At 47.8% G+C, this 15898-nt stretch overlaps 1 protein-coding gene across 5 annotated transcripts in view; it reads left to right on the top strand.

Annotated features, from left to right (window-relative positions):
• Window positions 1–7348: 7348 nt before the first annotated feature.
• QTGAL (queuosine-tRNA galactosyltransferase) overlaps window positions 7349–15898 on the top strand; it is a 100954-nt gene continuing 92404 nt past the window's right edge. For 4 of the 5 annotated variants that reach the window (XM_040456757.1, XM_040456755.1, XM_040456758.1 and 1 more), the window contains exons 1-3: window positions 7349–7442; window positions 9158–9274; window positions 9374–9473. In XM_040456757.1, coding sequence (XP_040312691.1) covers window positions 7404–7442; window positions 9158–9274; window positions 9374–9473 — 256 coding nt within the window. In that variant the 5' untranslated portion in view covers window positions 7349–7403. Of the gene's footprint in view, window positions 7443–9157; window positions 9275–9373; window positions 9474–15898 lie in introns of those variants that run through there. The other variant, XM_040456762.1, reaches the window with a different exon arrangement.

Below are 15898 nucleotides of genomic sequence, written 5' to 3'. Positions count from 1 at the left end.
GGGTTACCATGTGGTCCAGAATCCATACACTGATGTCCGAAATGCTCCGCAGCCCCCAACAAACACGTGAGAGGCTGGATCCGGCCCGGGGGGAGGGAGAGCCGGGGGGGGGGGGGCAGGGCACAGCCCTTCCTGTGGGTCATCAAACTGGACAATGTAATTCTGAGAAAGCCTGAATTATTACCTGACTTTACTGTCCACATTCATCAAAATAACCACATAATCCAAACCAGCAGTCTATTTCAGACAGTATACACCTGCTGTTTGGCGATTTCTATACCTACCATGTAAAACTGAGGTAAAAGATATTTTGAACATCTTGAGTCATTTTGATAATATTAGGTCCCTAACTAGACCTACGTGTAGATGTGTAGCTCACACATGTGAGCCCCCTGCAAGTGGGAACTCTCCTGTCTGACCATGGGTCACGGGCTGAGGGGCTGGAACGGCCCGGACCCGAAGCCTGCCCTGGAGCGGTATCTGTGTCCACCCTGCAGGCTTGGAGAGCCAGCCCCAGGCCCCTTCCCAGCCTCCCCGCCCTGGCCCTGCACCAGCAGCTGACTCACGTGGTCACTGGACTCTGCCAGCCGCAGGGAGTTGGCAGTGGACAAAAAGACCCTGTCCCTGCCCCCACGGAGGCAGCAACTTAAAGGAGAGACAGTGCTGGGGGCAGAGCGGTGGGGTCTCTGGGGCCACGAGCCTGGGGGGCTGAAACGTGAAAGTATAAAAATGTGTTGGTGTTTGGACACATCTTTCACGTGCTGGGGTTTGGGATGTTGATTTTCCTTGTTGCTTTTCTAGCTTAGGCCTCCTCAAGCTAGATGAGTCCCCAGGCCAGGTACCTGGAGTGAGAGAGGCAGTCGAAGCAGCCAAGCCCAGCAGGTGTGAGCACAAGGCCCCAGTCCCCACAGTGCCCACCAGACGCCGCAGGACTGAGCAAGGTGGGAGGTCTTCCTCCACTTGGGGCTGCCGAGATAGCCTGCCACATACTCACATGCTCACAGAAGATATGGGGCTCCCAGGAGGAGATAAACGGGTTTATTCCTCACAGCAAAATCAGTGGCTAGAGGGTCAGCATGTGTGCATGGGTTCCCCGAGCCCCTCTCCCAGACCCAAGAGACGCTGTGTGGGCAGGGGTCCTCACCAGGAGAGGGCCTCTCTTTACAGCAGGCAGCAAGCAAGCCAGGCCTCCCTCCTGGACGGCAACATTCCCTCACGCCTCCCGGCTGCTCGTGTATCGGCCCAGGTAAGGAGCATGTCGGGCTTTACATTCTTGGCGTGCCCAGCTGGGTGAGGTCGAGCCCGAGGGATCCAGGTAAGAGTGTCTCCCAACAAAGTCCAGCTAAGGAAGCTTTGAGATCCAGTGTCAGATCTCATGATTCAGGGAGGCAGCACTAGGGGACCAGGTGACGGCTGTCCCCATCAGGGATTCAAATACAGGCCACTTATTACTTGGCTGCTGGATGCTGGCCCCTACCAGCGAGTGCTGGTGACCTGTGTGTGAGCAGCACCACTGTGCGTGTCTGGCCTGCACGGCAGGAGGCCTGGATGTGAGCTGGGATGGCTGGGGTTCCCTCCCCACCTCCCCCAAACTCTCCTCAGGGGAGAGCTTTGCAGGGTCCCAATCCCACAGTGCCCTGCTTCCCCTGGGGTCCCAGCACATCTCTCCTCAGGAGGAGAGATGTGTGCTTTCCTTCTGATGCAGGGCTCGGTCCCACCAAGTGATATAGTAGGCGTTTGTGTGGTGGCGCCTTTACCGGGAAAAGTGTAAATGGCATTAAAATGACAAACAGATGGCTGGGCGCCCTTCCAGTGGAAAGCCTGATCAGTGCTGGGTCTCCTGGCTCTGCAGTGGCCAGCACCTTGCATTATCTCTGATAGAGTGATGTAACAACTCCCTAAGCCTAGAAAAAAACGATGTGATACAGAGGAATCTTGTCCACAGAGATGCAGTTGATTTCCACCCTGTGGAAGAGATCATTCCAAACACGGGGTCAATGCCCAGTGGGTGCTCCCCAGTGTGATGTGAGTGCACTCACTTCCTGACTGTGTCTACATGTGTCCATATTCAGATTTTACGTTTGATCAGACTTAACATCTTACTGGTTTCCCCATTTATTGATGAGGTAAAATTCTGACACGTGTTCATTTTGTATTTGGATGACTCATGATTTTACTTTTTTGAAAAGTATCTTTTAATACTTTTTGTGTGATGGAGCAGACTCTCACCCATGGAACAGAGAGGTTATAAATCAAGGATGTGGATCATTTGGTCCTTCAATCTTTGACAGCATCGGCCAGCTGCTGGCACAGGACACATTGGGGATTTGAAGCCAGAGACATGCCCATTCCCCAGGAGCCAACAGTCCCCAGAAATGAAAGAAGGGCTCTGTGATGTGTTACGATGGTGCTATCTATTCAGGGGCCACGGGGCACTGAAGAAGGACACAGAGAGGTGACACCACTCTCAGCTTTGAAGGACAAGTAGGAATTAGCTTCAGGGTGGGAAGGGGCCACGTGGCACAAGGGCAGGAAGCAGGAGACCCAGAGGAAGGTGTGCCCCGTGGCCCACAGGCCGCGAGCTGAACTGAGGATGAGGGTTAGGATGAGGTGCTCAGAGGCTCTGCAGGGGGGGGCTTGTGCAGGTGGAATGGTCTGCAAATAGTGGGTGAGCAGGTGCAGGGTGGGGTCTTCAGTTCCTGGGGCTGGACCCTGGTGTGGGACACCCAGGAGGCACAGCAGGTGTGTGGGGTAGGCATTGGCCCTTTTGGGCACTCCGAGCCTAAGGCTACAGCCTGGGCTGTATGAGAAACGGATGCTCACACAGGCACAGTGGCTCAGACTGTGTCCATGGCCCAGGGCCACTCGGCCAAGAAGTGGCCCAGCCCAGAAACAGTCCCAGCGTGGCCCCCACATGCCTGGCCACCGTGAATATGGCCTCTCCCATGAGACGGGATGGCAGTGGATAAAAGAACATTGCAAGAGCACCCGTGCTTTGGTCTAGCTGTAAAGGATGCAGTGGGTGTCAGATCCCATGCGGCCCTCACCTACACGAGCTGCCGGGGACAGGTGCTGAGGCAGGCTGAGGGAGGCTCCTGGCTAACACCCGGGCCAGGCTCCCAGCAGCCCCCTGGCTTTGTCATTGACATTAGCCACTTTTTGTGAGGCCTCACTCAAAAGGCTGAAGTCATCCTGAAGCCTCTGGCTTTCCTGCTCTCCGGGTTCCATGAATTTAACCAAGCCGTTTCTCCTACAGATGACATTTTCCTACTAAAACTTAGGAGGAGGACGTGTAACTGGCCTTTCCTGGCCTTTCGCACACTCAGGGTGCTCAAGCACTAACACCCGTGCTGTGCACACACCTCCCACAGGCACCTGCCACCCACCTGTGAGTTATCCAGAACCTGGAGAGCAGATGGCTGAAATCACTCCAGAATCATCCACATGTGCTCATTGATGGTGGCAGTTGGAGGCCCTACGTTAAGTTTCCTTCTGCTTTTCCAATCTCATGTCAGCCTCCTCTTGCCTCCTGCTCAGCCCTTCTCATACTCTGGTTCCAGCCAGGCCCATGGCACACAGTTCTGGACAAGCCTCACCTGGCCATGCCCTAGGGGATACCTGTGGGATTCCCACATTACCACCCACAAGTGCAGGGGAGTGAATGCCCCAAGGGGCGACCCCAGATGACAGGACCAAGGGTGAAGGCTTCTCTCCTTCAAGCTCTGGTGGATAATTCTCCAGTGGTCTGGGAAGGTTCAGGGTTCCAGTTCCAGCTGCCCATAATGGGGACCCCATCAACAGAGCACACTGGTTCTGGCTCCCTCTCCTTCCCAGCCCCACTCCCCTGCCCCCAGCCTCTTGGGAACAAAAGCCCTCACTGCAAAGGCCCCAACTCGGGCTCTGCTTTCTGGGCTAAGGGGATGGGCACCCAGGCCAAGACAAACACTCTATGTGATACTCAAATGCTTGCATCAAATCCACTCCAGATGTGTGCTCAGCTGTTAATTGAATGCAGCTTCTAGTAGGAACCTCATTGCTTCCTGCGGCCAGTCCGGTGAATGAGACCAGACTCTGGGTTCAGGTCAATCATGTATGCTAGGCCTTCATGAGACAATATTTGTAAAGTGCCTGGCATTAGAAAATGTTTAGTTGATGGGATTCTCGGTCTCTCTCCAGAGTTCCTGATAACCTGGTCCATTTCAGAACAATGCAGACTGGTACAACAATGGCTTCCACGCATTAGTTATTCCTCAGAAAACATTCATTGTGTGCTCTATGGCTAAGGTGTTGAGTGGGGTCTTGATTTTCCCTGCAGGGTCTTATAGGGCTGCTCAGCCCCTCCTCCACGTGATATGATTTTCCGACTCTGTGGGACAGAGTCTAGCCCAGTCTACCCCTTATCCTCCTTGTGAGGGCACTCTGCCCCTTCACCCCTTCACCAGTAAGAGTGGAGTCACTCCCAGAAAGCACGGCTGAGGGGGGCGGGGAGCAGCGCCCCAAGGGAGAGCTGAGAGCCGCTGGGAGAGAAGATTCCCCCTAACAGGGTTCCATTCCAGATCTCACATCAACCACTGGCCAGCCCCTGCTTGTGGCTGCGGGGGACAGCAATGGGGTCTAGGGCACCCTGACCCTGTACCCAGTGGCCAACCCAGTGGAGGGGATGAAAACATAAGCCAGAATCCTTACTGAGGCAATAGAACCCCAACAGGTCTCAACTCCAGGAAGTCAGGCTGCTGACAATGGAACTGACATGATCATATCCACACTAGGCCATGTCTAGTAAGTTACTTTGTTTAAAAAGTATGGGCTGCAACCCCTTAATGAGCCATTAAACCAACACAAGTCCCAAGCAGACTTAACCCACAGCAACAGCGCAGGCCGCACATTCAGGCAGCTGGCTGCTCCCTGGAGAACACGTTTACCATCCAGGGGCCCTGGCCACCAAGGACAGCCAGTCTCCTTCCCCAGTGCCCGGCGGGTCCCTGCCTCCCAGCAGGCCCATGGTCCTGGCAGGTCGAGCTGGAGCTGTGTTGGGGTTCATCCTGCCGGGGTTGTGGGGGACGTCTGGCTGCTGTTGGAGCTTGAACTCACCCTCCCCTGACACTCTGCAGGCAGACTCCTGAGTCTGGGGCCCAGACCTCGCCACTTATCTGCCCCATACACCAGCATGGTAGAGGCTGTTGGGCAGTTTCCATATCTGAAGGCCCTGGAAACTGGCATCAAGTCTTCTGGATACAACCAGTGTCCACCAATTAGTCTGAACAAACAGCAACTAAAGTAGAGGAAAAGGTCAGCTGGTGAGCCAAAAGCTGTACGAGTTTTGCATGCCTCCCCTCAGGTGTCCTGTGACTTTGTTTATCTTTTCAATCTGCCCCAAGTCCTCCCTCTGTCCCTCTGGTGTGGAGAGGGGACAGTCCCCAGGGCCTGCTCTCTGCTGAGAATCTTGCCATCCAGGAAGGGATTAATCTCAGGCCCTTACCCAGCCTCAACCCTGCATTTCTGAAGCTTGCAATGTTCTGACGTTTCTGAATGTTTACAAAAAGCAGATTATCACCAAATTTTTATTAGGGGAAAGGCAATGAAAAGTAAATTTCTGGCAGCAAGAGATATGCAGGAAGCAAGACAGGGCAACCAAGCCCAGTTCCGATGTCATGTGCTGTGGAGGCACGGGACACCATGTATGACCTCTTACCTCTTCCTCCCATTGCTTGCTGAGGGTTGTGGCTCTAAAGCCTGCAGGTATTCCGAGAGCTACTAGGAGGCTTTGTTTGTTTGTTTTTTTTAAAGTAGGCTTCACATCCAGGGTGGAGCCCAGCACTGAACTTGAACTCATGATCCTGAGATCAAGACTCAGACACTCAACCTACTGAGCCACCCAGGCGCCCCACTACTCTGAGGCTTTCTACCAACTTGTTTAAAATAAGCTATTCCTAATATGCCACTGTAAATAAGGTTGCATTTTTACCCATCTTACCTAAGAGTTTCAACCCATATAAGGGCTGTGCAAATACTGACGCAGGTTAAGGAAAAATTACATTTAAAGTGATGCTTTAAAAATCTAAAGAATAAGTTTGGCTTTGTTTTAATTGTTAGTTTGTGGAATATTCTTGGTTTGGGGCAAGAGAAAATCTGTGCCGGCAGTGATAGCTATAAACTCGGTCATAAATTTACATTGGTTGGGACCAACGTGGGGGATAATCACCCTAACGTGAGTGAGTGCTGCCACTGGTCCACGAGCTTCAGGCAGAACTCAGTGGGCCCTCACGGGCCTGTCCGACCGGGAGGGGCGCAAGCTCCCAGCGGTCACACCGCTGACAGGACACCACTACTCGGTGCCAAACAGTGGGGTAAGGGTCTCGGGGACTCTGCTGCACAGAGCTGCAAGGAGACACACGTGGGTTAGGGGCTCTAGGACAGGAGCGCTGAGCCCAGACAACCCTTGTCCGGCTGGGGAGGCAGAAATGAGGGGTGGTGGAGGCCCGCGGCACACCGAGGCCCCGCCCCTACGCCCCTTCCTCCTGGGGGAAGGCTCGGGTGTCCTCGTCTCCCTCTCAGCCTTCTCCAGGTCCTGCGTCGGGTCGATCAGATGACTTGTCACGTGCTTCCTTTCTTTTAAAAAAAGGTGATGTTAAAGGTCATCTGGTTTGGATTTTAAGTTGTAACCAACAGCACAGCGTGATTTCTCACAAACCCCACCTTCTCCACAACCAAAGGATGTTTATAACATTTTATTTCACTGAGGACTCCAGAGCTGATTAATTCCCGCAGGTGAGAGCAGGAGGGCTGGGGGGCCCAAGGACAGGGCAGAGAGAGGACACACGGGGACACAAGAGCCGCCCAAGCGCCAAAGCACAAGGCCCCAGCCTCCAGGAACCCGCACACATCACCGCCCGGCCGGCCCCGCCCCCTCCCCAGGAGCCCATCTCCCGCCCCTCCCCCTCCCCAGGGCTCGCCGACCCCCCCCCCCCCCCCCCCCCCCGCCCCGGCCTGCCCCCTTCCCTGCCCTCCTCCCGCCCTCCCTCAGCTCTCCGCTCCACTTGGGCCCGAGCTCTTCCCCTCCCCAGGTCGGCCCCTGCCCCCCGAGCCCTCCTCCTCCCAACGGGCCCGCCCCTCCGACCCGCCACCGACCCGCCCACTCTCCTCCCCACAGGCCTCCCCTTCCCCGGGCCCGCCCCCTTCCCCGCCCCGGGCGCGCGGGGGCGCTGCTCCCCCGCTCCGTGCTTCCAGCCTCTCTAGGCCGCTCCTCTCCACTCCCCGCTAGATCGCCGGCTTACCACGCCAACCGGAGGCGGCAGGCCTGGGGGGGTGGGGCATTCCGGGCGAGCCGCCCGCGCACGCGCCGTAAGCCAACGTGGGCGTGGCTGCGGGCTCAAGGGGCGGGGCGGCTGAAGGAGCGCGCTGCCATGCAGGCCCACGGGGACCGCGCCGCGGCGCCCCAAGTGGTAGGTGCCCGGGCCGCGGGGGCCACCTCGGCCTCTCCTCTTGTCCCCTCCCCCCTCTCTCCGTCCCCTCCCCTCCTCTCGTCCTCTCCCCTCGTTCCCTCGTCTCCTCCCGTCCCCTCCCTCCCCGACTCCCCTTCGCCTCCTCTTACCTCCAGCCTCCGCTCTCTCTCTTCCTCCTTCCCTGTCCCTTCTCCTCACCCCCACGTCGCCTAATGAGGGTCACCACTTGCCAGGAGCTTTCCTAGGGGGGGGGTCTCTGCCCAAAGCAACCTCCAGCAGAAGAGTGCCAACAGAACTTAATCAAGACCCATCTTTGACGGAAATCCACATTGTTTTCTATTGTAGATCTTGGGGACATTAAAAACATGCTTTTCTTTTTTCTTTTCCATTAAAGAATAATACTTACTTTAAAAGTAAATATGTGGTGCCTGGGTGGGTCAGTCGATTAAGCTTCTGACTTGGGCTCAGGTCATGATATGGTTTGTGAGTCCAGCCCCTAGTTGGGCTCTGTGCTGACAGCTCAGAGCCTGGAGCCTGCTTCCGATTCTGTGTGTGTCTCTCTCTGCCACTACCCTGCTCTCTATCACTCACAAAAATAATAAACACTAAAAGGAAAGTAAATATGTGAGTAAATTAGGTAACCACTTTTTGGCTAACAGATTCAGGAAGGGTTCTTGCTGTTGAATCAGATCCTCAGAGTAAAGAATTTGACTGAATTATATTTTTCAATCTATGAGTTTTTCAAAACTGTATTCAGATTTAGTATTTTTGTAATCCTGTCTATACTGCATGTAGATACTGAATACTCATGTATGTGCATATCGTTTGTGCCCATGCGTATGTGTATGCATATGCACTGTGTAAACACACCTGGATGACCGTGTTCTGTCTTCTTGTGTAGGAATTTGTCCACTCCTCATTAGGGTATAAACTCAAGGGCTAGGGTAGACTGTAATTTCTGTCTTTGGGTATTTCATATTGCTTAATGTCGTAACGTACAAAATTAAGATAATTCCAGTAATCAGCTATTTTGTTGGCAGTCAGGTTTCACTTGTTTTACTCCATACACTTTAGAGATTTTTGTTTGATTTGGGCTGTAGGAGAGAAAGACAGCACCAAACTGTCCTAAACTCAGTAGAGCAAAAGGAGAGAGAGATAGATGGAGGTCACCCCCATTTTCCCAGTACCCACCCCCATACTTTGTTAAAGCTTGTGTGCAGGCACTTGAAAAGAGTTTCTTTGCTGGAGTTTCTCTAATGTCATGGTTCACCGAAAATGCTTACTCCACCAAGAAAAGGACCAATAGATTATTTTTATGAGTGAATTAGAAAATACACAGATGCCGAAATGATGTATCTGACCAGTGATTGGAGAACACATGAATTTGCCATTGAACTGTGAAAATCTTTTATGCCTTTAATATTTTTGTTTCCTTTTCAAAAGTATCCCAAAGACAATTCAGTGAAATCTAAGACATAATAAATCTTACGGAGCAAAAGAACATTAGAGCTTGGAGAGAAGGAACAGACACCTTCTGTTTTGGTGACAAATTCTTTGGAAGCCTTATTCCCAATTATTCTGTATGTCGGGCCTCACCCTTTGGAAATGAGCATGGGGCTAATGCTCGGGGTTAACAGGAAAGTAAACTGGAATGGAGGAAAGGCATTATTAGCCCTCACACTTACATTTGTTAATCCACTTCTTTTGAATTGCAGTCTATTATCCTCCCGGTCTACAACGCTGAACTGTGGCTGGACGAGTGCTTGGAGTCTGTTTTGCAACAGGACTTTGAAGGCTCCATGGAGCTCTCGGTTTTTAATGATGCTAGTAAGGTATTTATGAACTTCCTGTTGGTGATTTAGCCCTAGCATGAACAGTCACATCTGTTTTGAGGGAAGCTTCCTGAACTGCCAATGTCCTTGTGCTTTCAGGACAAGTCTATGACTATCATTGAGAAATGGAAAGTGAAACTGGAAAACTCTGGTGTCCGCGTGGTCATTGGAGGACATGATTCTCCTTCACCCCGAGGAGGTTAGTGACCCTGTTTAGTTTATTATTCAACTGTAAGGAATGGTTTCTTATGACTTGTGTATTTAAACACTGTTAACCTTAAAACAACACTGCCAACTATTTTACTGGTAAAGATGGGGTTATTTGAGAATAGCAGAGAATCCCAACCTAGGACAGGAAAACCTCACCAGAATTACAGGCAAGTCTGGAGAGTAAGGCTGGGAGGCTTTTATAGAGGAGGCAGGAGGTTGGGCGGGGCTGTTGTAAACAGAATGTCCATTGGACTATACTGGGAGCTGGAAGTATGGTGGCTTCTCATTGGCTGGGCTGTTGCCGGAGCAGCAGGAAACCTTCCTGTTGCTGAGTAAGTAGTATCCACCTGCAAGGTGCCTCTCCTCCTGTTGGGTCTGCGATTGCTATCTAGTGCTGGGCCCACAGCTCCCCCTGCCCATCTCCTAACTCCACTCTACTAAATAAAGTTTCCTTTTATTAACTTTCATAATAGTTTCATGTTCGGGGCGCCTGGGTGGCTCAGTCGGTTAAGCGGCCGACTTCGGCTCGGGTCATGATCTCACGGTCGTGAGTTCGAGCCCCGCGTCGGCTCTGTGCTGACAGCTCAGAGCCTGGAGCCTGTTTCAGATTCTGTGTCTCCCTCTCTCTGACCCTCCCCCGTTCATGCTTTGTCTCTCTCTGTCTCAAAAATAAATAAACGTTAAAAAAATTAAAAAAAAATAGTTTCATGTTCAAATTCTGGTGAAAATAATCCTAAAAAATGAAGTTTATCACTTCTTTTTTTTTCTTTTTTTTTTTTTTTTAATTTTTTTTCTTAACGTTTATTTTTGAGACAGAGAGAGACAGAGCATGAACGGGGGAGGGTCAGAGAGAGAGGGAGACACAGAATCTGAAACAGGCTCCAGGCTCTGAGCTGTCAGCACAGAGCCCAACGCGGGGCTCGAACTCACGGACCGCAAGATCGTGACCTGAGCCGAAGTCGGACGCTTAACCGACTGAGCCACCCAGGCGCCCCAACTTCTTTTTTTTTTTTGAGAGAGAGAGAGAGCGCACGCAGGGGAGAGCCAGAGAGAGAGAAGAGAGAATCCCAAGCAGGCTCCGTGCTTAGCACAGCGTCTGATGCAGGGCTCAATCCTATGACCCTAGGATCATGACCTGAGCTGAAATCGAATTGGTTTTTCAACTGACTGAGCCATCCAGGCACCCCTAAAGTTTATCCCTGTTAAGAACCCAGTACACCTGAATTTCTTACTCTTTGGTAAGGATTTGTATGAGACCACCATGCATACTTTACTTATTCAGCCTAACAAAAAACTAGGGTGTTTTTATTTGTAGTGTGATTGATAATAATATTGGTCACCTCTACTTCTTAAAATTCTTTTCTTGTGACATTTGATTTATTTTTGTCCAATTTTTTTTAATCTTAAAAAACTAGCATTTGGTTTCATTGATTTTCTATATAGTTCTTTTTTCTATTTTGCCTGTTTTCTATTTCCACTCTGATCTGTATTATTTTCTTTCTTCTGCTTACTTAGGATTTAATTTGTTCACTTACTAATTCTTTTTTTTTTTTTTTTTTTTTTTACTTTTGAAGGAAAGAGAGACAGAGCATGAGCAGGGGAGGGGCAGAGAGCAAGACACAGAATCCAAAACGGTCTCCAGGCTCTGAGCTGTCAGTACAGAGCCCTACACAGGGCTCGAACTCACAAACCGTGAGATCATAACCTGAGCCGAAGTCGGTTACCTAACCAACTGAGCCACCCAGGCACCTGACTTCATTTCCTAATTCTGTGTTGGTTTTTTTTTTAATGTTTGTTTATTATAATTGAGAGACAGAGCATGAGCAGGGGAGGGTCAGAGAGAGAAGACACAGAATCTGAAGCAGGCTCCAGGCTCTGGGCTGTCAGCATGGAGCTGGACGTGGGGCTCGAACTCACAAACTGTGAGATCATGACCTGAGCTGAAGTCATACACTTAACCAATTGAGCCATCCAGGTGCCCCACGTAATTCTTAAGGTGGAAGCTGAGGTCACTGATTTGAGACCTTTCTTCTTTTCTAACATAGGCATTTAGTAATAGAAATTTTTCTCTTACTATTGCTTTAGAAACATCACACAAATTTTGATATGTTCCTTTCCTTTTTCTTCAGTTTCAAAACACCTTCTTATTTTGACTTACTGACTCATGGCTTATTTAGAAGTATGTTAGTTTCCAAATATTTGAGGGATTTTCCATATATCTTTTATTAATGATTTCTAATGTAATTCCTCTGTAGTAAGAGAACATGCTTTGACTTGAATCTTTAAATTTAGTAAGATTTATTTTATGGCCCAGGTTGTGGCCTGTCTTGGCAAATGTCCCACGTGTACTTGAGAAGGTTGTGTAGCCAATGGTGTTGGATGGAGTTCTCCATAAATGTGAATCAGGTCAAGCTGAGGAGTCTTGTTTAAATCTGTGTACTTGCCAATTTGGGGTCTGTTTGTTCTTTCCATTATTGAGAGGGGGCATTGAAATATCCACCTCTCTACATTTGTCTGTTCGTCTCTAGTTTTGTCAGTTTGGGCTTCCAATAATTTGAAACTCGGTTAATGTTTAGGGTTGTTACGAAGAATTGACCCTTCATCATTATGAAATAACCCTCTCTATCTTGCTAATATTCTTTGCTCTGAAATCTGCATTGTTTGATATTAATTTAACTGCTCTGGCTTTATTTTGACTAGTGTTAATATAGTATATCTTTTCCATCTTTTTAAACTTCTAACCCATTTGTTGAAGGGCACCTCCTTTAAACAGTACCCCCTCCCTGTAGATTCTTATAGACAGCGAATCCAATCTGACCATCTTCACCTTTTAACTGGAATGTTTGCATTAGTTACATTTAATGTGACTAATGATAGCTTTTAGTCTGTCTTCTTGCTATTAATTTTATATTAGTTGCTTCTGTTTTTTCCCCCTCCTTTCCCTCCTTTTCTGCCTTCTTTTGGGTTAATCAAATATTTTTTATAACAAATGTATTCATATGCCACACAGTTCACCCATCAAAGTATACAGTCGAGTGGTTCCTGGTATATTCACAGATCTGTGCAGCCACCCCCACAGTCAATTTTAGGACATTATCATCACTTCAGATAGGAACCTGGTACCCTTCAGTCATCATCCTCCACACCCTGCTTCCCCCAGCCCTGCGCCACCACTAATTTACCTTTTGTGTATAGATTGTGTATAGATTAACCTGTTGTGGAGATTTCTGCATATATGTTTGTAAGGGATGTTGGTGTGTGATTTTCCTTTCCTGTGATGTCTTTGGCTATGAGATCAGAGTGGAGCTGACCTCATAGAATGAGTTAAGTGTTTCCTTTTTTTGTTTTTTGGAAGAGTGTGGGAAGGATTGGTGTTATTCTCTAAATGTTTGGTAGAATTCGTCAGTGAAGCCATCTGGTCCTGAGCTTTTCCTTGTTGGAAGGTTTTGATTACTGATTCAATCTATTTAGTTGTTATAGGTCTGTTCATATTTTTTTATTTCTTCTTGGGTTGGGTTTGGTAGTTTGTGTGTTTCTAGAAATTTGTCCCTTTCATGTAGGTTGTTTAATTGGTTGGCACACAGTTGTTTGTAGTATTCTCTTAGACTCCTTTTACATTTCTGTTAAGGTCAGTAGTAAGGTACCCACTTTCATTTTGGATTTTAGTAATTTGAGTTCTTTTATTGGTCCAGCTGAAGGTTTGCCAATTTTGTTGATCTTTTCAAAGAACCAATGTTTGTTTTCACTGATTTTCTCTCTCTCTCTCTCTCTCTCTCTCTCTCTTTACTTTCAATTTCATTTATTTCTGGTCTGATCTTTATTACTTCCTTCCTCTGCTAGTTGTGTGTTTAATTTTTTAGCTTCTTAACATGTGAAATTAGGTTAGTGATTTGAGATCTCTTTTACATAGGCATCTATAGCTGCAAATTCTCTCCGAGCACTGCTTTTGTTGTGTCCCACAAGTTTTGGTGTGTTGTGTTTCCATTTCCACATATCTCTGGGAATGTGTCTTTAAGAGTATCTAAGCATATTCTAGGAATACGTCTAAGGATATTCTGTTGTTTTGGGGTAGGGCATCTGTATATGTCTGTTAGGTCTTTTGGTTTATAATGTTGTTCAAGTCTTCTGTTTCCTTACTGATCATCTGTCTAGATGGTCTATCCATTATTGAAAGTGGGGTTTTGAAGTCTTCAACTATTCTAGTAGAACTATTTTTCACTTCTATTCTGTCAGTTTTTGCTTCACTTATTTTGGGACTCTCCTGTTAGGTGTATATGGTTTTATAATTGCTGTGTCCTCTTGACTGACCTTTTATCAATATAGAACATTCTTTGTTTCTAATAAAATTTTTTGACTTACAGCCTGTATCAGTATAACCAACCACCCCTAGAAACCCTTTTGGTTTCTAGTTGAATGGAATATATTTTTCTGTCCTTTCACTTTTAACTCCTTTGTGCCTTTAGATCTAAGGTGAATCTCTTATAGACAGCATTTAAATGGATCGACTTTGGCTCAGGTCATGATCGCACGGTTCACGAATACATAAATAAATAAACATAACATTCAAAAATAAATAAATATTTTTAAAAAATAAATAAATGGGTCATGTACTTTTTAAATCTATTCTCCCAGTCTTTGTCTTTAATTGGAGCATTTCATGTATTTATGTTTAAAGTAATTAGTGAAAAAAGAAGGCCTTTTACCGTTTTGTTGTTTGCTATATGTGCATCTTACTTCTTTTTTGTTCCATAATCCTGCATCAGTGCTTTTGTGCTTAATTCTTTAGTATGCCATTTTGACTCCCTTCTCATTTCCTATTCTGTGTATTTGAAAGTTATTTTCTTAGTGCTTACTGTGGACATTACAATTAATGTAGTAAATTTATGACAATCTAGTTTAAGTTAACATCAGCTTAGCTTCAGTAGTGTTTAAAGCTCTGCGCCATGCAGTTCTGTACCTCCCACTTTATGTGTTCACAGTTTACATCGATTTCATGCACCCGTTGACGTAGATTTATAATCATTGCTCGATGTATTTGACTTTTAGATAAGAAAACATTCAGAGTAAAAATAGAACAATACTGGATTTTATATTTACCTATGGGTAACCTTTATTAGTGTTTTTCACTCCTGTGTATGGTTTCAGCTTATTGCCTGGTGCTCTTGCATGACAGCCGGCAGGACTTCCGTTAGCATTTCTTGTGGGGCAGGCTTACTAGTGACGAGCTCCCTCATCACTTATTAGATCTGGGAATATCTTAATTTGTCCATTTTTAGAGGATGATTTTGCCAGATAAAGAATTTCTATATGTTATAGGCCTAACAATACATTATTTATATGTTGTGTTATACAGTTGCTTTTTAAATTAATTAAAGGAGGAAAGGAGAAATATATATTTATATTTTCTTTTATAATTAACAATTACCTTTGGTTTTTTGTGTTTTTTTTTTTTTTTAATGGATTTGAAGTACTCCCTGGAATCCCTTGGGTCAGTCTTTTTAGCCTGAAGAATTTCCTTTAGTATTGTTTATAAGGCAGATGTCTTAATTCTCCTTGATTTTTGAAAGATAAGTTTTCCGGAATAGGATTCTTGGTTAACAGCTTTTCTTTTTGAGTACTTTGAGTATGTTACCCCCTGCCTTGTGCCTTGACTGCCCTGAGAAGCCACTTGAGACCCGACCCCTACCCCCTCTACCAGGTGTCTTTCACCACAGTGCAAGAGTGGGTTTCTCCACACTCTGTTGCAAATGGAGCAGGGGCAGGAGCCCCTTCCCCACAAGCCAGGGCAAGGGCGTTGGGGACCCTAATATTCTTGGTGATACCACAACCAAGGTAGATACTGCCCCTGTCCCAGGTTGGAAGCTGGGGGTGGGGGGAGAAGGAGCCCTGCTTCTCCACTGTTGGGGACTCAGCCACAGCAACAGGAGCCTGCAGTCAGGGTGACGAATGCCGATGTCCTGCGGCCCCCAGGATTTCTGTATGTTAGCAAGGGGAAGGGGAACCTGAGTGTCTGTCTAGGTGGGGTTTCCTCTTTGGGGAGGGAGGGGTGGAGCAGGTCTTGGTTCAAGTACCACAGACCCTCACTGTTCTTACTGAGTCTCGGTCATCTTCTTCAGTAAATATTTCTTCAGTTCCCACTTCCAGAGACTGAATGGCAGTTGGTTCCGCGTGATGTTCACAGGCTTCTATTTAGGCAATCCATGGGGCTCTGCATGCTGTCATGCCCGGAGCTGGACTCCAATCAAAATTCTTGGTTCTATTTTATCTTCTGTTGGCTTAGTAGCTATAATTTAGTTTTGCTGTTTTAGGGGTTGATTTAGGGTTTTAGTATACATCTTCAGTTTACCAAGATCAGCTTTTCAGGGGCGCCTGGGTGGCGCAGTCGGTTAAGCGTCCGACTTCAGCCAGGTCACG

This window comes from Herpailurus yagouaroundi, unplaced genomic scaffold (assembly GCF_014898765.1).
Source record: "Herpailurus yagouaroundi ecotype Mexico unplaced genomic scaffold, PumYag 217, whole genome shotgun sequence".
Lineage (NCBI taxonomy): Eukaryota > Metazoa > Chordata > Mammalia > Carnivora > Felidae > Herpailurus > Herpailurus yagouaroundi.
Note: the sequence above shows the minus strand (reverse complement) of the source record. Positions and strands in the feature narration are given on the sequence as shown.